Consider the following 23950-nt stretch of genomic DNA (forward strand, 5'->3'; position numbering starts at 1 on the left):
CCCGGGCGCGCGGGTCCCAGCGCGGCGCAGCCAAGACACAGAGACAGTCCGGGCGCGTGTCCCGCACGGGTGGGTGTATACGGGTGTACGTACACAGGCGTACGCAAACAGGTGTATGTACACAGGTACAGGTGTACGTGCACGGGTGTACGGACGGGCGCAGCTGTAGGTGTGGGTGATCCAGCCCCGGCGGGTCCCACGACGGCTCCACGGTCCGTGGGCGGCGGCGCGCCCGGGACGCCCCCGCAGCCGGTACCGCCGCCGCCGCAGCGCAGTCCCCGGTGACCGGTGCCTCGCCGCGGGGCACAGCCGGAGAGACCCGTCCAGCCCCGCCGGCTCGGCCCGCGGCTCACGCCGCCCGCAGCGGGGTCCCGCCGGCCGCGGGGGGTCCCGGGGAGCACCGGGGAGACGCGCCGCCGCTCCCCTGCCCCGCCGGCCGCCCGGGCTCCGCCGCCCGCTTCCCCATGAGCCCCACGAAGAAGTCGTGCATGTCTCCTGCGGAGAGACCCGCCGTCAGCGCCGCGGGGCCCGGCTGCGGCTCCGGGACCGGGACCGGGCGGGACTTACGCTTCTGCGGAGCCGCGGGCGGACCTGGAAGAGACCGAAGCGGGTGAGCGGCGCCGGTGGGGCGGCGGCCGGAGCGGGACCGGCCGGACCCCCCGACCCTCCGCAGCCCCCCCCCGGCCCTCACCGGCGTCCTCCTCCCGCAGCAGCTGCAGCAGGGCGGCGTAGGCGGCCCCGGGGATGCCGCGGTCTCTCCAGGGCAGCGGCTCCGGGCCGGGCATCCCCTGCGGGAAGCGGAGCGGCTGAGCGGTCCGGGGTTCCCGGGGGTCCGGGGTCCGCCCGCCCCCCCCCACCCCACCCCGGGGGCCCTACCTGTGCGGGGGGCGCGGGGCCCGGCGGGGCGGCGGCGGCGGGGCGGGCGAGGGCGAGCGGCAGCGCCAGGACGAGCAGCGCAGCCAGCGCCGGGCGGCTCCTCATCCTCGGGGGGGGCCTGGGGGCGGCGGTCAGCGGTGGGGCCCCGGGGGCCGCCCCGAGCCAGTGCCCCCTCCGCGGGGGTGCCCGGGACGAGCCCGGCCCCGAGTCAAGTGCTGGGGAGGGAAAGCAGCGACACGGGGGGGGGGGGGGGGGGGGGGGGGCAGGGGGCGGCGGGACCCCCGCCCGTGTCTGCGGCCAGAGGAACCGCGCCGCTTCCCGGGGGCGGCAAGGAGTGGGGGACAACAAATTCCACCCCCCCCCCCCCCAGCGAGCTGCCGGCTGGCAGCACCCTGCCAGTGCCCTGGGGAGGGGGTGCAGCACGGGGGTGCCTTATGGGGGTGCAGGGGGAGCACGGTATGGGGGATGCGGTGCAGGGAGGTGCAGGGGGGTGCAGGGTGACACGCCTCCACTGCAGACCTGGGGGTCCCGTGCCACCACTCGTCCCCGTGGTGCTGCGTTTGTGCAGTCGCGCGCCAGCCGGACTGTGCAAACACACACACGAGACCAAGCACGGGCACACACGGATCACAGACACGGGCTTGGACTCAGTTCTGCACATTCACCTGTGTTAACACACACGTGTGTGCCCTCACACATGCAGTAGCACATACACACTTGCTGACACCCTGATCCCAGACCCAGGCTTACTTCCAGAGCCCCCCCAAGCCCTCCCCAAATTCAAGCAGCATCTCTCCTCCCAGCCTGCGCCTTCCCCAGCACCTTCACCAACTTCCCCCTCCTTCCTTCTGCCTTCTCCTAGCCAGAGCCGGGCAAGGATGTGACACAGCAGCCCCCCAGGAACCCCCCAGGGCCGGGTGCTGTGGGGCACAGACCTGCTGAGCCCTCAGGTGTTGCCTGGTGCAGAGCCAGGAGCAGAGCGTCCCTCGAGTCCCTTGCTGCTGGCAGCTGTGGAGCAGGCGACGAGGCGAGGTGGGCAGCGGCCGCAGGCTGCACCGATGTGGGCTCAGCCGGGAGGTGAAGTACTGGGGTGCTGGCTGCTGTGCGGAGTTAAATAAGGGGCTCTGCCCATGGCACAGCGTGGGTGTGCGAGAGGAGAGCCGCCAATGGGGGCTGGGGGGGTGGTACCCCCCACCCTGCAGCTTCACGCCCACGCAGGCACCCGTTACACACGTAGAGTCACACCATGACACAAGCGCACCCACGCAGGCACACCAGCTCCCCACCTCGCCGCTGCGTCCCGTGGTAGGGGGCCAGCACAGAGGCACTGTGCCCGCGCAGCCCCCGGCCCCTCCTCGTGCCGCAGGCATGGGGGGGGGGACACACGCACCCAAGCACGACACAGCCGTTGGCACGTGTGGGGACACGCGCGGTGGGAGCGGTCCTGTCTGCCATGCTGGCACAGCTGCCGGCAGTTGCTCTGCAGCTGGGCTTCAGGAGGTCTCACACCACAGCGGGGATCAGCCGGGCTCCCGCCACACACGCACGATGCACACATGTGCACGCACGCATACATTCATCTGCGTGCACATACAACGACAACTGCACACACGAGCACACACGTGCACACACGCACGCACAGGTCTCTGTACCGCACACCCTGCCTGTCTCACCCAGCCCCATTCCGGGGCTCCCGGCCTGCCCAGTCCCGTGCTGCCTGTGGGGAGCGGTCCCAGCTCTGATGGGCCCCGGCAGCCCCAGGTCTGGCACCACGGGGTTGCCGTTCCCCAGGGCCCCAGACAGGGCCAGCACCCCAGCTCCCTCCGCCCCCCCCAACACCCAGCTCGGCCTCCTGCGAGCCTGGGCTTGATCTGCACCCTAATCCCCATCCCCAGCCACCCAAAGCACCCAAAGTGCCTCCGCGCCCTTGCCCCGGCCAGGGTGCCAGGGTGCGCAGAGATGGAAGATGGGGAGGAAAAGTCGGGGGGGACACCCAGGCCAACAAGTGAGAGCCGCCGACTTCAGCCTGAGCAACAGGCGGCTGCGCCGGCAGCTGCGGCGATCCCGCGGGAAGGCCACCCGGCAGCGGCAGCTCACGTGGCAGCGCAGCCCCGGGCAGGGCAGCATCTGCAGTGCTGGGGACGTTAATTAAATCGGAGCCTGGCCAGAGATGGTCTAATTAATTAATGACACCTACTTGTGCGGTGCCAAGCGCGATGCAGCCGCAAAGAGCTGCGGTGCCCCGGGCTGCGGCGGGTTTGTTTACAGCTTTCGCCCCTCGCTGTGCATGGGCAGGATGGTCCCCGTGCTGAGACGTGACGCAGCCCACGGCGGGAAGGGGGGGAGCCCTCGGAGCCGGGGCACGTCCACGCCGTCAATTGCCCCTGCGCGCACACACGTGCCCCCCCCACGTGCAATCGCTGCCCAAGTACCCTGGCACACGTGCCCACACATGCCCCCCGTGCACGACAAACCACATCAATGCTCCAGGGCCCACCTGGAAGCTGGTGCTGATGCTGACGTGACAGGGAGTTTGTCAGCTCCTGAAGGTAACGCGGGTGACGTGTTGGGACAGGAAAATAAATCCTCTCTGAGAGCTTGATGAGCGCGGGAGAGAAAAGGCAGCGGGGGGGGGGGTGTGTGCTGCTGTGGGAGCTGTGCAGGGACCCCGGCTCCTGGGGGCTGCAGGACTGGCGGAGGTCCCGTGGGACATGGGCTGCAGCGGTGGCACCGGGGCCGTGTGGTGGCTTCTCCCTGCACCCCTGCTCCGTTCTGGGCCGCAGCCCCGGTCCCCAAATGCAGCGGCAGCGGCAGCCCAGGTGTTACGGTGCCAGCGCGGGGAGGGCTGCCGGTGCAGATGGGCGAGGGGGGGGGACACGCATCGGGGAGCGCTCTGCGCACGGCGGGGCACCCCGGGCAGGGGGAGATGGGGACGGGCAGCGCAGACAGGCGGGTGCTGAGGACCTCACGTGCCAGCCGCCCGCGGCCACCCAGAAATTGCCTCTGCGGCAGAGCGAGCTGCTTTCCCACTTAATGGGAAAAGTGGCCGCAATTTGGGGCCTTTCCAATCACCGCCGAGCTGAGCGCCGGCCGCAATCAGGCGGCAGGAAAGGCAGGGGACCGGGAATGGGGGGGGGCTCCATCCCTGCGGCTGCCTCCAGCACCGCAGCACCGCGTCTCGGGGCTCCAGCATGACTGGGGCCCCCTGCTCCCCCTGGAACGGGGGCACCCACTGCGACACCGCCCAGGTACCCACAGCAGAGCACGTCTTTAATGCGTTTGCACTGGGCAGTGCAAGGACCTGGCGGGGCACGGGGAGGACACAAGGTGGGCGGGTGGGTGGGGGTGCCGGTGCGTGGGTGGGGGTCCCCTCAGTGGACCAGGACCTCCATCTTGTGGCTGCCCCGCTTCTTGCAGACGGGGACGTCGCTGCCCGCCTTGGCCGACTCCACCACGGTGACGGCCACGTCGCCCTTCTGGAAGCGGGTGGAGAACCTGGGGGGCGGGGTCAGGGCAGAGGGGTGGGGACACGCCCAGCCCCGCCCCCTCCTGCCCAATGAGCTGCCTCCCTTTACCCACCGCCTCCCAGGGGCTGCCTGCCGCAGCCAATCAGGACCTTCCTCCTCATGCCCCACCCACCCCAACCTGCACCCCGCCCTGTTAACCCCACCCCTGCTGGCCCCGCCCCACCGGCCCCGCCCTGCCCCACCCCGGTGGGCCCCCCCCCCCCCCCCCCCCCCCAGACACCCCCCCCCCCCATACTGGTCGGCGATGTGCAGCGGCAGGGCCTGCGCTCTGGTGTCCAGGAGTGTCTGGTGCAGGCGCGTCACCAGCTCGATGAGGTGGTCGCTGACGAGCAGGAAGTCGCCCTTGGACCCCACCGCGGAGGTCTGCGGGGAGAGGGGGGGGTCAGTCCCGCAGGGCCCCCCCGCGCCCCCAGGGCCCCCCCTCCCCAGGTACCTCCTTGAGGTGCAGGGCCAGGAAGCCGTCGGAGAAGCGCGTGACGGAGACGCTGCGGATGTCGCCCAGGCTGAGCACGGTCTTGGGCTGGGCGGCCTTGGGGTCGGCCAGGACCAGGTGCTCGGTGGTGAGCAGCAGCAGGCGTGGGACCGTCTGGGGAGGGGGGGTGGGGGGTCAGTGCGGCCCCACACCCCCTCCCAGTGCGGTGGCAACGGGGACGGGGCTCACCTTGCCGCTGGCTCTGTTCACCTTCCTCACGGTGTCGGCCATCACCAGCTTGTCCTTGGCCACAGCGTGGAGCTTCTGGTACTTGGGGTTCTGCGTCAGCCCCAGGTACTCGCCCTGGAAGGGCTGCTGCAGGCTGGGGATGGGGCCGTCAGCCAGCACCGCCCTGTGCACCTCCCCCCTGCCCCCCGCCAGCCCCCAGCCCCAGCACCTTTTGGAGTAGAGCTTCTTCTTGTCCTTGAAGAGCTCGCTGGCACAGAGCTTGGCCTGCAGCAGGGCCCGGCGCTGCGGCGTCAGCTGCTCCCGGTACTTCTTGCACTGCCGAGGGAGGGGGCGATTCGGTGCCGCCAAAGACCCCTGGCAGGGGCTGGCGCAGAGGGATGCAAGGTCCCAGTCGGAGCCCCCCCCGCCTCCCCGTTCCCCCTGCTCCCACCTTCCAGCGGTAGAAGATGCTCCGCAGCTCCTGGTTGGCTTCAGCCAGGAACTTGTATGGCGCAGGGGGCCAGGTCCGGTCCAGCACCGCCAGCGGCGGGAGGTTCCTCCTCAGCCCCATCAGGAACTTCTGCACCTGGGGGTGGCAACGCAGCGGGGGGTCAGGAGGGTCCTTGGTCCAGCCCCAGGGGCATAGGGCTGGGGAGGTGCCGTGCCCCCATTCCCCCCGTCCCCACTTACCAGCCGCCGGTAGATGAAGTTGGCCAAGCAGGCGCTGGCCGCGGAGCGGAAATACCTCCTGTACGCCCTGCGGACCTGCCGGAGACAGCCGTCAGTGGCAGCAGCGGTGGGGACGCAAGACCTCGCCACCCTCCCGCTGCCAACCCCCGTGGGACATGGGTGTGTCGTCCCCCCCCCCCCCCGTTGGGTCCCAGTAGAGAGGACAGCTGCTGCAGCCCGACAGGGTGGGCAGGAGCCGGGGGGCAGACAGACAGACACAGCGGCGCAGACAGCAGGACAGGCAGCGGGCAGGGCGCGCGGCCCCGCAGCGGGGCTGGCCCCGTTACCTGGTACCCTCTCCAGTAAGCAGCAATGGTGGTGGCAGCCGCGTGACGGTGACTCTGGTACTTCAGCTCCCGGAGGAGCCGGCGAGACTGCGGGGGGTGAGAGCCCGGGGAGCCCGAGGTGGGGAGACACCAACACAGATATGGAGCGAGAAGGAGAGAGGCAGGAGAGAGGCAGGAGAGACAGACGGAAGATGGAGAGAGATCAATCTGGTCGCACCATGGGGCACATGGAGCCCCCAGCCCCTCCCCGCTGCGCCCCCCCCCACCCCGCTGCCCACGCTGGGAGACCTGCCGTCCCCGGCCAGCAGCTCGGGGTGCCCAGCCCTCACCTTCCAGCCCCGTGCGTATGCCTGGATGACCAGCGCTGACCGCTTCATCTGCTTGTACTTGTTCTTTTGCTGCGGTGGGGAGAGGTGGGGTGAGGTGGGGGCCTTGGGAGAGCTGGGGACCCCTGCCCAGGGAGTGAGGGACAGGCAGGGGAAGCGTGGCTGGGACCCCCCTCCTCACCACATGGCCCCGGAACCAGGCAGAGATGATGATCTGGCTCTTGCGCATCAGCTGGTACTGGGTCCGGCACCGCCAGCCCCGAAATGTCTTCTGGATCAGGACAGCGAGCTGGACCACGCGCGCCTGGCGTGACCCCTCCAGGTCGAAGAGCTGGGGACAGCCAGGGTGAGCGCTGGGGCGCCGAGCGGGGACAGACCCCAGCCAGGAGCCACCTCCAGTGGCCATGGCATCACCCAGGAGCCCCCGGGACAGGCTCCTCGGGGCTACCAGCAGGGACCTGCTCTGGGTGAGGCCATGCCCCCCCAGCCCCCCCCACTCCCGCATCCCCATACTCACGGTGCGCGGTGAGCGGATGAAGATCTTGGTGTGGCCGAAGGCTAACTCCTCAGGGGGGAATGCCAGCTCCGCCAGCAGCACCTCAGCCCCCTCCCTGCACCATGATGGGGGACAAGGCCGGTCAGAGCCCCGCAGCTCCCGTGCCGGAGGGCCACCAGACGCGCTCGCGGTCTGGCCCAGCCCCGTACCTGTCGCTGCCGGCCCAGCGCGGCCAGGTTCGGGGGCTGAGCATCTTGTAGCGCTCCAGGAAGGGGCCATAGAGCTGCCGGAAGGCATAGCCGGCCCGCCGCACCCGCACGTTCTCCATCAGCCCCAGGTACCGAATCTGCGCCAGCACCAGCTCCGGCGTGAAGACCATGGCCGTTTTGGTCTCGTTGGGCTTGATGCACCTGGGGAGGGCAGCGGTGGGCTGGGGGGGCATCCGGCTGGCACCAGGGCTGGGGTCAGGGCTCCCCCCGGGGCCGGTACCTGATGTAGTTGGGGTTCTTGGAGTAGAGGTTCTTCATCAGCGTCGCCACCGAGGCCTTGAACTGGAAGCCAGCGGTGGGGGGCAGCTTGAGGGAGACCTTCTGGGGGTCTCCCTCGGGGAAGAGGGAGCGCAGCAGCGTGTGCCGGGCGGCCCACATGGCCTGCGAGAGGTCTCGGAAGAGCAGGTCATTGTTCCTCTCGATGAAACCCGTCACGTTGTAGGTCACCTGGGCATGGGAACGGGGCCAGCGTTCAGCGGGTGCATGGGGGGTCAGCGCTTGGTGAGGGAGCAGGGAGCGAGCGGGTTACGGTTTAGGGTCTCTGTGCCTGTTCCCAGTCCAGCCCCGCATCTCCCATGCAAAGCCGGGAAGAGGACCCGGGGGGTCCCGGCTGCCCCTGGCAGGGCTGGGACTGAGGGTGCCCCTGGCTGCTGGCGGACCTTGCCGGCGTAGTGGTGGATGCGGAAGCACTGCAGCGGCAGGCTGGCATCCATGACGTGCCGGGCGTTCTGGGTCTCCCGGCTCTCGTAGTGCTTGTGGGTGGCGAAGAGCTGGTTCAGCTTGGTGAGGAAGGTGTCCTCGTTGACCACGCCGGGCCGCAGGCACTCCTCATCCAGCATGGCCAGGATCCCGCACTTGCTCTGTGCCGTGATGGACATTGTCACCCCAAATTGGCCCCAAGCAGCGGCTCCATTGAACTGGGGCTGCTCTGGGCTCTGCTCAGCCTGAACTTGCGATGGGGGGGAGCTGGGACCCCAACTCGGGGCCCCCAGCACTGGGGGGCAACTCACGTTCTCGATCAAGTTGCAGATGATGCTGTTGTCGAAAAACTCCACTGGGGTCCACTGGATGCCCTGGGAGCAGATGGGAGTCAGACACACAGACCCCCAGAGATGTGGTGTACAGACCCTTCCCCACGGACACCTCCCCAGCTGATGTGGGGCAGGAACCGGACGTCCGGCCACAGGGACAGGGATCCTGAATCCCTCCCTGCCTTCCTGCTATTGAATCTGCTCCCGGCAGGGAGCGGGGCAAGGGAGGGACGTGCTGCGGAGCCGTCTCCGGCACTTCCCCATCCCCAGGGAGCCAATGCTCCTTGGGACCGTGCTCTGGCACAGGCAGAGGGGCTGCATCCAGCCCGACCGGCACGGGCCGGGGGTACCTCTCGGACGTATTCCTCCTGCTCCTCCTTCAGAGTCATCAGGATGAAGATCTGCTGCAACTTCTCGTTGCAGTAGTTGATGATAAATTGCTCAAAGCCATTGTCCTGCAAGAGACGGGTCCTGTGTGGCAGGTCATGCCCAAACCCCCAGCCTTGCCCCATGTCCTACCCACTGCCCCCAGTCCCCTCAGCAACAGGATGGGGCTGGGTGGTCCCTGCACTCACCTGGAAGATCTCAAAGCCATAGATGTCCAGGACACCCATCACCTTCCTCTGCTTGCCTGGCTTCACCTGGGGAGACAGTGGGGCGCTGAGCTGTGTCTGGGCCCCACGTGGGGTGAGGGTCCAGGACCCCGACCAGAACAGATGGTGCCTGTCACCCCAGGCATTCACCTGGATGCTGGTGTTGATGCGGTTCACCAGCCAGTCGAAGAGGCGGCTGTAGATGTTCTTGGCTAGTGCGTCACGGCCATAGTAGCCCTGGAGAGAGGGGCAAGGGGTTCATGCCAGCTCCTGGGGGGCTGCTGGGCATCACCCCCATGGCAGGAGATGGTCCCGCTCACCTGGGGGACGCTGAGGGTGGTGAGCACTGTCTCATCCCGTGCCTTCACCGTGCGGGAGCACAGTGCCCGCTCCAGGATGCCGGGGTCCAGCCCGATCAGCTCGCAGATCTCCTGCAGCTCTGCGCAAGGAGGCAGCAATGCTGGGGCTGAGTGGGGGGCTAAGCAGGGGCCCCCACCCCAGGCCTGTCCCTGCCCCTACCCTGTGGCTCGGTGATGCTGCTGGCCTCCATCCCACTGGCCTGGTAGCTGCTGCTCAGCTGCACATTGCCCAGCTTGAGCACCACGGCCGTCACCTCCAGCAGCGCCGTCACCTCGGCGGGTGAGAAGCCGATGACCCTCATGGCATCCTGGGGACAGACACAGGCAGCTCAGGGGGACAGGGATGGCCCCAAGGTGTTTTGATGGGGGGTGGGTGTATGTCACAGCTTCCTGGACCCCAGGTCCCGGCTGGTGGTACCTGCATGGTGTGGAAGTTGGCTGCATCATCCACGCCGGGCAGGCCAGAGGTCTCCCGGTTCAGGTAGCCATAGTGCCGGCAGTCCTGGCGGAGCTTCAGCTGCTCTGGGGGTGGGGGGAGACAGCTCAGCCACGGTCCCCCCAGGACTCCAGCCCTGCCCCCTGGATCCCCCGTGCTGGGGGGCTGGACCTACGGAGCAGCTGCGCCGAGCCCCCGGCCAGGAGCTGGTAGAAGATGTGGAAGTTCCTCTCGCCCTTCACGTGCCGGACGACGCGGGATTTCTCCAGCAGGTCTGCGGGCAGGGTTCAGCGTCATTGGGGTGCGCAGGGTGGGACCCCCTGGGATGGGTGATCGGTACTCACAGTTGCTAATGACCCCTCCCAGGGGCTCCCCCTTGAAGTCGAACTCCACGTCCATGTACTTGCCCTGAGGGACAGGGCTGGGGTCAGGGCAGGGGTGACAGCAGCTCCACTCCCCACGTCCCCAGCCCCTGCCATGCTTCCAGCCCCATGGGATGTGGCTGCACCGTCCCGGTTCCCTGATCACTCACGAATCGGGAGGAGTTGTCGTTGCGGACAGTCTTGGCATTTCCGAAGGCTGTGGGAGGATGGGGTTACGCAGTGTCAGCTGTGCCCGGTCAGCGCAGTGCCGAGCCCGGGGATGGGGTGCAAGAGACTTACCCTCCAGCACGGGGTTGGACTGCAGGAGCTGCTCCTTCACCCTGTCCACCTCCTCCCCTTTGCTGCACACAGCTGCCACGTAGGACATCACCAGCTTGCTGGCCTCTGCGGGCGAGGGGCCGTGGGTGCTGGGGCAATGTCCGCCTGTCCCACGAGCCCCTCACAGCCCCACGAGCGCCCAGCGGCAGCCCCGGCTCTACCTGTCTTGCCAGCCCCGCTCTCGCCAGTGATGAGGATGCACTGGTCCCTGTCCCGGTCCCGCAGCGAGCGGTAGGCATCGTCAGCGATAGCGTAGCTGGGGATGAGCAGAGGTTAGAAGGGGGCTGGAGGGGTCCAGGGGCTTCAGGAAATGCCAAGAGCCCTCCCTGTGGCTGTGAGGCCGCCCTGAGTGGACTCCTGAGACCCTGAAACCCCAGGCTCGCCTGTCAGCAAAGCCCTTGGCAGGATCCAGGGGGACTTGTGGGATCCCCGGGGCTGCCAGGCTCCCCGTGCTCACATGTGGGGCTTCACAGCGAAGAAGTTGCAGTTGCGGTACTCCTGCACCTTCTCGGGGGTGTAGATGGGCAGGGACCGATATGGGTTCACTGAGATCACCACATTCCCGATGTATGTCTGCAGGCAAGCGGGATGATGTGGGTGCAGGGCCGGCAGGACCCAGCCCAGATCCTGGGGCTCCTCACCCCAGAGACCTTACCTCGCTCCCCACACCCTCCCCTGCTCCTCATCCCCACCCCAGAACCCCTGTCCCCAGCCCGGTGCCCACGTAGATGTCGCTGCGGCGGAAGCGCTCCCGCAGGGTTTGGAGCAGCGACTCCTCGGTGAGCGGGTCCAGCAGCACCAGGTCCCCGACCGCATCAGCATCCAGCAGCGAGGTGGTGGCTTCCATGGCTGGGAGACTCTGGGGCAGAGCAGAGGGGGGGCTGCAGCCACAGACACGCAGCCCCTTCCCCCAGACACACCTCTGTTTCTCAGCAGCCCTTGTGCCACTGGCTGCCCCCCACCCTTAGAGGCTCAGAAGGGCCCCAGGGAGAGCAGGGGGTCCCAGCACCTGGGGCCACGGTCCCACTGAGACACATGGCAAGGCTTGAAGCACCAGCAGAGCCCGGCATGGGGCAGGGCAGGATGTGGCCCTTGGCCAGCGGGATGCAGCTGGGACCTTGGCTGCTCCCTGACCCTGCCATGCCCGGCTCCCCCAGGCACCGTGCTGGGGCTGGCAGTCCTCAGGGTCAGGGGACACAGCAGCCGTGCATCCGCAATGGCACAGAGGGGTCCTTCCCAGGGCACCCTGGCACCCAGGACCTCGTAGTGTGGATTGGGGGCCAGCAGGACACTAGGCTCCTGTCCACCACTGTGGGGGAAGCAGGGGCCCAGCCAGGAAACGTGGACACCTGGATCCTGTTCTTGGGGCAGGGACAAATTCAGCCTCTGCTTCCTCCCTCCTTCCTGGCAAGGGGAAGCCAGGGCAGGGAGGGGACAGGCTGAGGATGGAGGAGCCCAGGCTGCCCGGGTAGTCAGCAGCACCCAAGGACTCCCGCAAGAGACTGTGCCGCTTCCCCCCCACACTCCAGCCATCCCTCACCTGTCTTTTACAGAGCAGCCACAGTCCCTGGGGTGACCTTCACCCTCGCTTTACAGCCCGGGCGCAGGGCTGTAAACCCAGCCCCACTTATCTGTGCCCGGGGAAAGGTCACGGGGGAGGAGGTGGGGAAGGATGGGGTGAACGGGGTGATGGAGATAGCCCCATCAGGAGCTGCCCCACTGGCAGTGGCCTCCGGAGAGGATGGCAGAGCCTTCCCCCCTGCAGGGCATCGGCACAGAGACCCCCATGCTGCTGAGTGCAGGACCCTGGGGTGAGCATGGATGGGAGCCAGAGCGAGAGCCCCCCGTGCAGCTCCAGGGGAGCCCTGGGCTCTCCCCAGTCCTCCCCAGGTCCCGTGGGATGGAGGTGCCTTGGGGTGGGTGCTCTGGGGACCGGCCAGCCCCAGGGCGTGGGGGGCTCGGGTCCTTCAGGCTCGTGGCTGGGCGCAGAAGGGTCCACACTTACCTCCCTGTCGCAGAGCAGGGCTCCTGGAGTGGCTTCAGCTGGGGCTGCTCAGGAGCTGGAGGAGCTCAGCCCACCCCAGTGCCTGGTGCTGGCCCAGTCCGGCCCACAGAGGGGCGGAGGGCCAGAGGGCCCTCCCTCAGGGCACCACACCCACTCGCAGATAGGGAAACTGAGGCACAGAGCACACAGACCAGCTGGGAAGCAGCCCCAGGCTGCCCACCAGCCCCCAGCCTGTGTCCCACGCAGGGTCTCAGGCCAGCCCGGCTGCTGCTGCCGCACTCCTCTCCCTGCCCTGGCAGCTCGTAGCAGGAACAAGCGGAGAAAGTCACTTGCAACCAAGCAAACAAAGGTAGCTTCCTCCCAGGGCTGCGGGAAACCGGGGCAAGGTACAAGGGCTGGTAGAGCCAGCAGTCCCCAGGGCTGCTCCTGGGGAGAGGACATCTGCCTGCACAACCAGGGTGAGAGGCCAGGGTCAGTCCTGCCTTTGCTCTAGGGCTGCCCCAGGGAACCCACCGCCCAGGGGCCTGTTCCTTGTCCCCCAGGCACCACGCAGGATCCTTTGCGGAGCAAGCTCCCATGGGCTGATGAGCCAGACCTGAGGACAAGCCCTGGGGTCACTGCAGGACAGACAAATGAGGCTTATTACCTACAAAATCTTTATTAAAAATATAATCAGTCATTAACCACACAGAGGCTGCTCACACTAGACCAGGGAGGAAAGCACAGCAAGGGCAGGGGAGTAAATCTGGGACAAAAAACAAACCAACAACAAAAGCTCTGGCAGAGGCATGGGTGAGGTACAAGCCAGGCTGTGGGAGCCCAGGTGCAGGGCAGCAGAGTAGTGAGGCTGCCAGAGGGCAGCTTTATTGCTTCGGAAGTTGCATAGATTGCAGCATCCTCTCCAGCTTTGTGCTTCGGCAAGGCTGAGGACCAGCAGCTGGGAGCCAAGCTCTGTCCCCAGCGTGGGTAGCAAGGAACACAGACAGGGCCATCCCCATCCCCTGCCCATGCCAGCCGGGAGCACGGTGGGGACAGGCGCCATGTAACAGCATGTTAAGGGCAGAGAGCGCCAGCTTCAGGGGGTCAGGGAGCTGCCAGCACCTGACCACCAGCGAGGCAGGGAAGGGGAAGCACATCCATGCTCATCCTCAGCCCAGGGACTGCCTGGCAGATGGGAAGCTGAGCACAGCCTCTGCTGCATCTCAGCAGCTGGGAGGAGCGGGCTGAGCACCTGGGGCACCAAGTGGACTTCAAGGCTGCCTTCTCTTGAGCTTGGAGATGTAGATACTGAGGAGCCAGCTGAGCCATGTCTCTGCCAGGGAGGCGCTGGGGTTTTTGGGATTTAAGCCAAGGCAGAGGCACAGCCCAACCAGCTGGAGCCCTCTGGCATCTTTGGTAACAGCAGATCACCTGCTGCCCGCTCCTCCCCAGAGCAGCCTGGCAGCAGGCAGACGCTGAGCACGCAGGTACTGGTGGGACAGGTCCAAAGTTCCTCTCGTGCACATCAGCCTCGCAGGTACCTGCACGCAAGACAGACCTTTCGCTCCATCCTCACCCCAGCAGGCAGAGACGCTCCTGGCAGAGCCAGGGTGCCTGGCCACCCAGAGAGTAGGGAAGAGGGGCTCAGGGTGCTCGCAGGAGCCAGATCAGCACCCAGGCCTGGGGAGGTCGTCCCTGCCCCTACAATTCACACAAGCACCCACACCAAAAGCCAGGGTGGCTCCAGTCCACCTTGAGACAGCACCAGCGTCCCACATCTTGTCAGCAGCACAGATCCCACCTGCCCCGTGGTCCCCAGCTGGGACCAGCTCCCTGCATCTCCCCTGCCAACACCCAGGCCTGTGCTGACAAAAGCTTTCACGCCTGAGCCTGGCAGGAGCTGCCTGGGGAAGATGAGGGTGTCAGCCCCCCTCGTCCTCCTACCAGACTCTGCCGCAACCCGGCTTGGGGTGGTATCGGGGCTGCGGGGAGCGGATGTGCAGCTCTCCCTGGCAGTGGGGAAGCAGTAGCGGTTCTGCCCCTTGCCCCCATGGGTCCAGGGCAGCTGACCTCAATCAGCATCCAAAATAGTTGTTGGAGTAACTCGCATGATTCCTGTCAAAACAGTCATCATCATCGTCCTCCTCGAAGGGCTGCTCCTCAAAGAAGATGCCACCCAGGCCATACTCTCGCTCATGGACAGAGGCTTCATCAGGGGTGATGTGACAGGCGCCACCCACAAAATCAGCAAACCTGGGAAGAAGCCGCAATGAAGTTTGTTGTGCACATGTGCCTGGCGGCCTCCCGCACGGCCCTGGCACATGAGGAGCCGGGGTGAAGTACCTCAGTGCCAGGACCGGGCGTTATCTGTCCTTCCCCTGTGGCACGCCCTGCTGCCACACACCATGGACCTCCTGTGCCTCTGCCTCCCTATCTCTAAAGCCAGAGGTGACAGCACAGAGCCACCCCAGGCTTCCAGAGGCACACGGAGATGCAGGTCACCCACCCTGAGCACACTACCAGGGGACATTACCTCTTGGGAGACTGGATGCGGGAGACCACAGTCCAGGCAGGGAAATCTGGGCTTCTGCAGTAGCTTCGAAGCTCTTCAAGGGCCTTGCGTGTCTCTACCTCACCCTGGACCCGGTACTCCTCCTCTGTCAGCAGGCGAGGGGGGCTCGGCCTGAGCCTGGCACTCTGCGCTCTCCTGCCAGCGGAGCGGCACTGGTTACTGCCCACCCAGCCAGGGTGGGACCCCCAGCGCAGGCCCAGCTCCTGGGGCAGAGCTGGTGGTGGGAGGAGTGGAGCACGTCTGTCCCTCCAGCCTCTGCTCCTCACTCCCAAGGGAGGCTCCCAGCCACAAGGAGGGGCAGGGCACTGTCCTGCACCAACCCCAGGGAAAGAGAGACACAACCCCCCCCAGTACACCCACCCCTAGCAAAAATGCCCTGGTTCTGCGATGCAGGCTCCATCTAACAGCTCATCCAGGCCCAACAATGGCTGGTAATCAGGAGCAAGCTGGGGTGCTTGCAGTTCTCACCTGTAGGCAGCAAAGGCCCACTGTATGGGGTAGTCCAGGTTCTTGGTGCAGATGGCGATGACCACCAAGACTGAGGCGATGAGATGGATCTGGATGCCCGAGTACATCATCAACAGGCCCAGGAGCTGCAGGGTCCAGGAGAGGAGGTTGATGCTGCGCTTGTTCTCCAGTGGGCCGTACTTGTAGCACACGCCGAAGCTCACGAAGCCCATGACCAGCAGGTAGCCTGCAGGAGGGCAGAGGGATCAAGCATGAACTGGCTGAGCAGCATCTGCCAGGGCTGCAGTTCAACCCGACGCCAGAGCCTGCCTCTCTCAGGAGCACGAGGGCAGCATCTGCAGCACCAAGGCGTGCAGGAAGCCTTGGCGTTTTCTGCCAACACATTGCAGCTCCAGCAGGAGACATGCAGACTGGTGAACCAGTGGGTCCAAAGGGCCCACAACCTACCTAGGAGGTACTGCCAGTAGGACTTGCAGATCTCCCGTAGGTTCTTGAAGATCAGCTGAAGCAGGTACAGGGAAAAGGACCACCCTCCTACCAGCAGGAAGTAAACAGGATTTTTCTAGAAGAGGAGACAGGAGACTCAAAATAGGCAGTGGGCAACCATGGCTACCTCCCCCCAGCTGCCAAGCCTCACTCTGCACAAAGCCAGACCCACAATCCAACAGCCCAAGGCCATGTACTCCAGCACTCTCATCAGAACAACCATACAGGGATAGAAAGGGCTACTGCTATGAGGTCTCTCGCCCCTAGATGCTCACCTTGGGCATGACCTTGGACGTCATGTAGATGAGGATGAGCAGCGAGGTCAGCAAGCCAAAACTAATCCCGGCTGAGTAGTAGAAGATTTGGCTCCTGCAGAGATCGCACACATGCACAAGGTGTTTAACAGCTCATGGATGCCAGTGCACAAACACACCCGCTGGGAGCAACCCCCTGAGAGCCTGCAGAGCCAGCCAACCCCCCCCATCCCCAGCTCACAAGGGAAAGGAGGCGACTCACCTGCTCAGCATGTCCCCACAGAAGAACAAAAACAGGCCCAGAAAGAAAATCAGGAACAGCTTAGGGTCAAAGCCTGGAAAGAGAGCAAGCGCAGGCTGAGAGGATCCCTGGCATGGTGCCTTCTGGGTTGAGCTCCAGCCTGCCACGTGGTCGCAGGGACAGGGAAGGGGCAGCGTCCCACGCAAACCTCTGACGAGTGCCCTAAATTCCCCCACTTTATATCCCATGGATGAAGACATGCTTCCGTCTGCAGGCCCTTTTCCCTTCCCAAGGAAGGACCAGCCCTGCTGGCCCTCAAGACCATGAGCTTGCCTGACCACATCCGCACTGCACCCTCAAGAACACCAGCGCAGCCAGACCCACCTCCCACCCCAGGAGCCCCCGCCACAGAGCAGACATACGTCGGAAGAGGAGGACGTAGTACTCGGTGCCAGTATCCAGCGGCTCAACCTTGAGACAGGTTTTCTTGCTGTAGAGATCCACATCGATACTGGTGTCGTTCAGCTTCTCCTTCAGGAAGGAGGCAACAATGTTCCACATGCTGAACTTCTCCAGCTCCTCCTCGCTGTTCACCTGGGTGACTCGGATCATCCCAGTGCTGCTGATCCGGATCTGCACAGGAGAGGGAAGCAAACAGGGGAATGGCCACAGCTGCCAGAGGAGCTCAGCCCAGCCAGACCCAGGAGGACCTGCGCCTTCTCCTCTCACCTGCATCCTGGTCCAGATGTCACGCCATTGCGGGGGGTGTGTGTTGGTGTAGCAGAAGCGCTGAGGAGTTGAGCTACGGTGCATGCGGCCCTCATGGAGTGAGATAACCGAGACTCTAGCATCTGTGCAACACAGAGCAGGGGAAAGGGATTCAGCAACGCAGACTGAACGACAGGCCCCTGTTCCCACTTGCTTCACCCACCAAAACACACAGATCCACTCTCCCTTCCTGGAGCCCCCCCCAGTTAAGGACACTCTGGAGGAATAAAGATAAAAGCCCTTCCTCCATTTTCCTTGGGCTACGCTGTCTGGTTCTTTTCTGGGATAACCCTGTACCCGGGACTGTCAGAAACAGCACAGACTCATCTCCTGCTCTCCTTTCTGGCTTGACTCCTCATTCTGGAGCCATCCCCATCCCAGGGAAAACTAAAGTCAAGGATGCCTTCTGCACAAACTCGCCCCCGAAGTGAAGGAAGCTCCGGAATCTCACAGAGGGCCCAGCCGCACCGGCAGATCCGGGCAGCGCCAGCTGGCAGAGAAACGCCACGATGCAGAAGGGGAAGAGCAGGGAGCTCCCCAGGCAGAGGGGCACAGAGGCTGCGCTCCCCACCCGGGAGCTGGGGCTGCGTGGGGCAGGGGGTCCCTCGGCAGGCCGGGCCCGACCCCCGGAGGGATGGAGCCGGCAGTGGGGCCCGGCTAAGCCAGCGCCGCCGCTTCCAGCCCGCTGTCCCGCTCCGCCCGCCTCTCCTCCGCCCCAGCCCCATCGGCCGCAGCCGCGGGGCCGCCGGCGCCTCCTCAGCTCCGCTCGCGGCCGGGGCCGACCCGGGAACGGCGGGGAGGGGAAGGCAGCGAACCCGGACTGGAGCCCCCCCCCGCCGCCACGTAAAACGTCACGCCCCCACCCCGCTCCCCCGGGGGCTGCCGCCGCCCCGAGCCCCGCCATGACGCCGCCGCCCCGCGCACCTGCGCCCCCCAGCAGCAACAGCAGCAGCACAAGCGCCCGCAGCAGCGGCCACCGCCCCGGAGCCGGTTTCATGCCTCCCGCCGCGGCCACACCGCCAACTTCCGTTTCCATCGCCACCGCCCACCTGGCAACGGTCGCCGAGGGACAGGCGGCAGCCAACGAGAGCGGGAGGCTCGCGCGGCGTCATCGCCGAGTGACGGCTGAGCGGACCTATCGGAAGACTGCCGAAAGTTCTCTCGCGCCCCTCCACTGCCTGCCGCGCTGACTGACAGGGCCTATCAGCCTATCAGCGTAGCCCAGGCAGGAACCACCCACGGTCCCGTCCTCTGTTACCACGGTGACCAGCAAGCACGCATTCAATCCAGAGGCACGCCCAGCCCGTGGCAACCGTGAGCCCCGCCTATCAGAGCACAGGCCCGGCCCGTCACGCCCTCTCGAATCCCGTCTGATTGACAAGCGCCTCCTCCTATCAGGAAGCGGTCCCGCATTGTTTTTGCGAGAGGGTCATGTGTGAGGCAGACGCATGTCCCGCCCCTCAGCCCCCACGGCCGCGCCGGTCCCGCTCCCCACGGCCCCGGGGGGGGGGGGGCGGCGTGGGCCCGGCATAAGAAGCCTTGCTCTGGCCGCGGAGCTCCGCCCGCCCCGGGCCGCGGCTGGGGGGAGTGGGGCAGCCCGGGGGAGTCCGGTGGGGCCGGGGCGACCCCCAGCAGCGGGGACATCCTGCACCCCATGGGCGAAGGGGCGGCTCGGCGGGGGGCTCCGTGCCCGCCCCGGCCTCGCGCACGACGCCCCGGTTCTCCCCGGTGCAGGGTGCGCCCCTTCCCCCGGCGCGGGGGGCGGCGGGGCGGAGCGGAGCGGGGCTCCCCCAGCCCCGGGAAGGAGGGGGTGTCCCCCACCGCGTGGGTCTCTCCCCGTGGGGCGGCGGGCGCCAGGAGGCCGGGTCCGCCGGCCACCCGTGGGTGGGGAGCTGGCTTGGGCGGCCCCCCCGCCTTCCTTCCCCCCCCCCCCCGGGCCGTGGGCGGTGGAGCCGGGAAGCGGCGGGGCCGTGGGCGGAGGATGTGCGTCAGCCGGGGGCAGCGCCGGGCCTGGGAACGGCCCCGCCGCTCCGGACGCCTGGTCGCGGGGGGGCGTGGGAGGGGGGCGAGCGGCCGGAGGATGGGGGAGCGGGGAGGGCTGGGGCAGGACCCCCCCGCGTCGGGGACCGTGCCCGTGGGGGAGCCCCGGCTGTCCCCCGTCAGCCCCGGGGACGCGTCCCGGGCCCCGCCACGGCCCCCCCGGGCAGGAGCGTGCGGGGGCGGCTGGACCCACGCCAGGCGCCCGGTCGCGCCAGCCGCGGTATAAATAGCGCCGAGCCACGCAGGGCCGGAGACGGGGTGGGGGCCGCGACCCTCCCGCGGGGCGCTGCGGGCGGGGGGCTTCAGCGTCCCATTTCCCCCCCCCCCCCGCCCCCCGAAACCTCCCTCCTCTACTCCCTGTCTCGCTGCTCTGGGGCACGGCCAGGCCTGCGCCGTGGGGTGTTCACCCTGAAGCCTATCGATGGCAGCCTATGTGTGCGGGTGCCTGGGGGCTGAGACGCAAAGTGCCGCCCCCTCGCAGGGCGCTCTGGCACCCGGGTGGGGTGTTGGAGTTCGGGAGAACGCCAGGTTAACGGGGACAGCGGCGCCCGGCAGCATCGCCGCGCCTTGCAGGGTTGCTACAGGAACCGGAGATGCTGCGAGGAGCAGCCTCCACCCGCTGCTGCCCGCGGGGCCCGGCCGGGGCGGGGGGGGAGGGTGGTGGTGAAGGTCCCTGCACCCTCCGGGGACCGCGAGGGTCCCGTGGGTACGGCCGCGGGTGCTGCCGGCCCGGGGTGCTGTGTCCCCCCGCGAGCACCGGACACCTGTGCCGGGGCCCCTCCGACCCGCGTCCTCTCCGCCTGCCTCCCCCCGCCGACCCGCGGTCCCTTGCGCCCCCCACCCGAGACACCGGCCCCGGTCTCCCGCTGCTTCCCCGGGCTGCAGGACCCCCGGTGCCGCCGTGCAAGGCACCGGCTCCCGCTCCCCACCCTGTTCCCGGTGCCGCTGCACCTCTCGCCCGGGGGGGGGGGGTCGGTGCTGCCGCCCCCGCCCGCTGCCCGCCCCCCCCCCCCCCCGCCGCGGCCGCCCGCGCTGTGCTCGGCGGGGGCGGCAGCCGCGGGATCCGCCCCCGGGGCCTCCCACGCCGCGGCGCAGCCGGGGCCGCTGCTATTTCACGGTACCGCCCGTGTGGGCGGCGCGCAGAAGCGGCGCGGCGCGGCGGAGCGAGCGCGCCCGGCCCGGCCGCGGGACCCCCGGCCCCAGGACCCCCGGCCCCAGCTACCGCCAGCGCCCGGCCCGCCGTCCCCAGAGCCCCCCCCGCCCCCTCCCCGGGGCGCACGGCGGCCGCGCACGGGGCGGGCGTAGCGGCTGGAGGCGGCTCCAGCCGGCGGTGAGCGACCGGGGGACCGCGGGAGGGGACGGGGGCACTGGGGGGCGACCACGGGGGGACGGGAGGATTACGGTGGGGCGGGAAGCTGGGTGGGTCCGGGGCACGGGGGGGGGGGGGGACGACACACAACCGAGCAGGGCGGGGGACCCGGGGGCGGATGGCTCCGGCGGGACCGGGACACCGGCACATCACCGGCCCCGCGCCGTCGGGGATGGGGAGGGCTGGGGCAGCCCCGGGTGCGTGTCCGGCCCCACGCGGGGGCCCTGAGGGGCGGGGGGCTGCTGCGGCAGGAGGGGGGGGTGGGCACGGCCCCAGGAGGGGAGGGAGGAAAGGAGGGGAGTCCACTCGCGTCTGTGCCGTGTCCGTGGGAGCTGTGGCTGAGGGGTCTGTCCCTGCTCCGGGGAGCATGGGTGGGCCTGGGCACCCGACAGGGTTCAGGGACCCTGAAACACCCCGTGTTGCCCTGTCCCCCTGAGGCCACCCCCCACCCCAAACCCCCAGGTGCATGGGCCAGAGGGTGTGGGGGGGGTTTTCTCCTGAGCACGTGTCCGTCTGTCCCCCGTCGTGATGCCGTCTGTCCTGCAGGCTCGCCATGGCCCTGCCCCGCACGCTGGGGGAGCTGCAGCTGTACCGGGTGCTGCAGCGTGCCAACCTGCTGGGCTACTACGAGACCTTCATCCAGCAAGGGGGGGACGACGTGCAGCAGCTCTGTGAGGCGGGCGAGGAGGAGTTCCTGGAGATCATGGCACTGGTGGGCATGGCCACCAAGCCCCTGCACGTCCGCCGCCTCCAGAAGGCCCTGCGTGAGTGGGCCTCCAACCCGGGGCTCTTCAGCCAACCCGTCTCGGCCGTGCCCGTCAGCAGCATCCCCCTCTTCAAGCTCTCCGAGGCCAGCGGGCGCAAAGCGCTCAGCAACGGGCACGCCAGCCCTGGCGAGGCTGCGGGCAAGGGGAGCAGCAGCGCTGGGACACCCCCCGCCCGCAGCCCCACGGAGCTGGGGGAGAAGCTGTCACCGTCAGCGGCCCCGCCGTGGCCGGGGCGGAGCACCCCCGAGTCGGAGGGCGGCGGGGACGAGGAGCCCGGGGGTCCCCCCTTCTCCCCGGGTGGGAGCAGCAGTGAGCAGCCGGCAGGCACGGAGGTGCTGGAGCCGGAGCTGGTGCGGACGGTGGCAGAGAGCGTGGAGCGGTTGCTGCAGAGCTGCCCCCGGGGCAGCGAGTCCGAGCTGCGGGCACTGATGAAGCTCAACAAGAAGCTGGCCAAGGCCGTGGGGCACATCTTCCAGCTGGAGGATGGCGACCGGCACAAGGAGGAGGAGATCCGCCGGCACAGCGCGATCTATGGCCGCGGCGAGGCCCGGCGCCGCGAGGGCAAGCAGCTCACCCTGCACGAGGTGGGCGGTGTGGCGGGGTCCGTGCTCGAAGGTCCTGGGGATGCGCTGGCTTAGGGCAGGGGCCAGGGCAGCTCTGGAGGTGGAGGGGGGGACGGGCTCTGGCCTGGGGAGGAGGCTGGGCTCCAGCACGGAGAGGGTGGGAGCCAGGGTCCGCTCCTGCCCAAGTGGCATCTGCCTGCCTGGAGCAGACACTGCCTTTGCTGTGGGATCCCATGGGTGCTGCCGTCCCCGCTCACGCATCGTCTCTGCCCCTAGCTCATCATCAACGAGGCGGCCGCCCAGTTCTGTCTGCGGGACAACTCGCTGCTGCTGCGGCGTGTGGAGCTCTTCTCACTCTCGCGGCAGGTTGCGCGGGAGAGCACCTACCTGTCCTCGCTCAAGGTTGCCAGGTGAGCCTGGACCTGGCAAACCCCCTCGTAGGCTGGGGGGGCCTGACCATCACCCTCTCGAGCTGCACCACAACCCAGCGCTTCGGGACGGGACCCTGCGGCCCCAAGTCCCCCTTTCCCTCGCGTGGGCTGTTTTCTGCCTGACCTCGGAGGTGCAGGAGGTAGAGAGGCTGGCTGGGATGCCAGGCACTGGCGGGAATGCTGCTGGGGGTGCCCCATCCCTTGTCCCCCAGGTGCTGGCTGCCACGGCCAGGCTGCCTTTTCCCTTCGCTCTCCAGCTGCTCCCCCCTTTTGCCACCCCCGGCTCCATCTGTGCCAAAGCCCCGATCCGCGCCGTCCCACGGCACCGCCCTGCCTGGGCAGCCGCCCACGCCTGCCGCCGTGGCTGGCGCTGCCCGCAGCATGCCAGGAGGCCGGACAGGAATGCCTGTCGTGGGGCCTCTGCGTGGCCACCCCCACGCCTGACACAGCCCCTTCTTCTCCCCCTGCGCAGGGCACATCCAGAGGAGAGCGGAGCTACTGTGGCCAAGAGGCTCAAGCAGGAGGTGGGCGCACACCCAGGGGTGGGGGGGGGTGGGGGGGGAAGCACACACCCGCACGCAGGTGTGCACACCTGTGAGCGTGGGCAGGCACTCACCCACATGCGGGCGGGACGGTGCGGCGTGCCCGGGGCTGCCCACGCTGGCTCAGGCAGGCAGCAAGGGGCTCTGGGGCGGTGGCCGCACGGCTGGTGCTGCGAGCGCAGCCGTGGGCATCCTGGGATGGGCAGTGTGGACCCACTGGCAGGATGGGGCCCGTCCGCGGGGCCCTGTGCTCACGCACACGCTCCTGGCAGGCAGGAGAGCAGAGCCGCCCCGAGCTGCTGCCGCTGTCTGTGGGGCCGGAGCCCCCCGGGACCGCGTACCGAGCCAGCCTGGAGGAGGACGCAGCCAGCCTCTCCGGGGAGAGCCTAGATGGCCACTTGCAGGGTGAGTGGGGGCCCCTTCCCTTCTCTTCCCGGGGGTCCTGTGGGCAGGTGGTGGCCGTCGCCCCCCCCCCCCCCCCCCCCAGCCCCTCGGCGCTGACTCTCGCCCTTCTCTCCGCAGCGGCGGGGGCCTGTCCCCGGCTGACGCCACCGCCCGGCGCGGCCCCCGACGTGCCCCTCGGTCTCCCCCCCCACGGGCTCTGGAGCCGCCACATCCTCCAGCAGACGCTGATGGACGAGGGGCTGCGCCTGGCCCGGCTGGTCTCCCACGAGCGTGTGGGGCGGCTCAGCCCCCTCCTGCCCGGGAAACCCCCGGGACCAGGTGAGCCCCCGCAAAGCCGGAGGGGGGGAGGGTTGCCGCGGGCCGGGGGGGGGGGGTCCGGGTGGTTCGGCTGCCTTCTCCCTGCAGAAGCAGCGCCCTGACGCCCTCTCCCCGCTCTCCCCGCAGAGTTTGAGGACGGGCTGGCAGAACGGGGTGCTCCGGCCCCCCCGGAGCCCCCTCGCGGCACCATCAAGGTGGAGCAGGAGACCAGCCGGCAGTGAGGCCCCCGCAGCCCCCCCTCCCCCCATTAACAAAGCAATAACGTGCTGGGGGACGGGTGCCGGCGGCGCTCCGGACGCGGGGAGCCGGTGAGGGCTGGGCCACAGACACCCCCCCCCCCCCGCCCGACGCTCTGGTTACCTCAGCCGCGGCGGGATGCGCCTCCCCGCAGCAGCAATACCCTCGGCCCGCCGGGCTCTGCCCCCCCCCCCGAGGCTGGGAAGCCCTCGATGGAGTCCAGCCCGCTGTACAG

At 68.2% G+C, this 23950-nt stretch overlaps 4 protein-coding genes across 9 annotated transcripts; 1 reads left to right on the forward strand and 3 right to left on the reverse strand.

Annotated features, from left to right (window-relative positions):
• Window positions 1–317: 317 nt before the first annotated feature.
• Window positions 318–1223, reverse strand: TAC3 (tachykinin precursor 3). Of its 4 annotated transcripts, none has more exons than XM_075737879.1 (4): window positions 877–1223; window positions 692–806; window positions 568–591; window positions 318–495 (listed from the first exon to the last, which is right to left on the reverse strand). In XM_075737879.1, the coding sequence occupies exons 1-4, from the start codon at window positions 979–981 to the stop codon at window positions 350–352; spliced, it is 390 nt and encodes a 129-aa protein (XP_075593994.1). In that variant the 5' UTR covers window positions 982–1223; the 3' UTR covers window positions 318–349. The 4 variants fall into 4 exon arrangements, with proteins under 4 accessions (XP_075593994.1, XP_075593995.1, XP_075593992.1 ...); XM_075737880.1 differs by having other exon boundaries at window positions 692–788; window positions 877–1216; XM_075737877.1 differs by having other exon boundaries at window positions 318–591; window positions 877–1203.
• A 2902-nt stretch (window positions 1224–4125) lies between these two features.
• MYO1A (myosin IA) lies at window positions 4126–12547 on the reverse strand. 2 transcript variants are annotated; one of them, XM_075737862.1, is made up of 29 exons: window positions 12276–12547; window positions 10995–11129; window positions 10728–10843; window positions 10432–10526; window positions 10232–10336; window positions 10102–10148; window positions 9914–9977; window positions 9745–9843; window positions 9552–9655; window positions 9294–9441; window positions 9095–9213; window positions 8925–9011; window positions 8757–8822; window positions 8532–8636; window positions 8161–8223; window positions 7810–8010; window positions 7371–7597; window positions 7091–7291; window positions 6903–6996; window positions 6567–6716; window positions 6389–6457; window positions 6060–6146; window positions 5734–5808; window positions 5495–5629; window positions 5273–5379; window positions 5065–5197; window positions 4837–4989; window positions 4639–4766; window positions 4126–4371 (listed from the first exon to the last, which is right to left on the reverse strand). In XM_075737862.1, exons 2-29 carry the CDS (start codon window positions 11115–11117, stop codon window positions 4248–4250), a joined length of 3225 nt encoding a protein of 1074 aa, XP_075593977.1. In that variant the 5' UTR covers window positions 11118–11129; window positions 12276–12547; the 3' UTR covers window positions 4126–4247. The 2 variants fall into 2 exon arrangements, with proteins under 2 accessions (XP_075593977.1, XP_075593978.1); XM_075737863.1 differs by lacking the exon at window positions 6060–6146.
• Window positions 12548–12920: 373 nt separating this feature from the next.
• Window positions 12921–18181, reverse strand: NEMP1 (nuclear envelope integral membrane protein 1). Of its 2 annotated transcripts, XM_075737922.1 has the most exons (10): window positions 17968–18181; window positions 17005–17126; window positions 16698–16908; window positions 16297–16369; window positions 16056–16149; window positions 15742–15856; window positions 15295–15520; window positions 14788–14961; window positions 14325–14507; window positions 12921–13795 (listed from the first exon to the last, which is right to left on the reverse strand). In XM_075737922.1, exons 1-9 carry the CDS (start codon window positions 18077–18079, stop codon window positions 14330–14332), a joined length of 1305 nt encoding a protein of 434 aa, XP_075594037.1. In that variant the 5' UTR covers window positions 18080–18181; the 3' UTR covers window positions 12921–13795; window positions 14325–14329. The 2 variants fall into 2 exon arrangements, with proteins under 2 accessions (XP_075594037.1, XP_075594035.1); XM_075737920.1 differs by having other exon boundaries at window positions 12921–14507.
• A 2096-nt stretch (window positions 18182–20277) lies between these two features.
• Window positions 20278–23818, forward strand: NAB2 (NGFI-A binding protein 2). The gene is made up of 7 exons (XM_075737919.1): window positions 20278–20413; window positions 20999–21803; window positions 22059–22192; window positions 22686–22737; window positions 23028–23160; window positions 23278–23478; window positions 23605–23818. Exons 2-7 carry the CDS (start codon window positions 21006–21008, stop codon window positions 23697–23699), a joined length of 1413 nt encoding a protein of 470 aa, XP_075594034.1. The 5' UTR covers window positions 20278–20413; window positions 20999–21005; the 3' UTR covers window positions 23700–23818.
• Window positions 23819–23950: the final 132 nt, after the last annotated feature.

The sequence above is a fragment of the Balearica regulorum genome, chromosome 29, assembly GCF_011004875.1.
Source record: "Balearica regulorum gibbericeps isolate bBalReg1 chromosome 29, bBalReg1.pri, whole genome shotgun sequence".
Classification (NCBI taxonomy): domain Eukaryota; kingdom Metazoa; phylum Chordata; class Aves; order Gruiformes; family Gruidae; genus Balearica; species Balearica regulorum.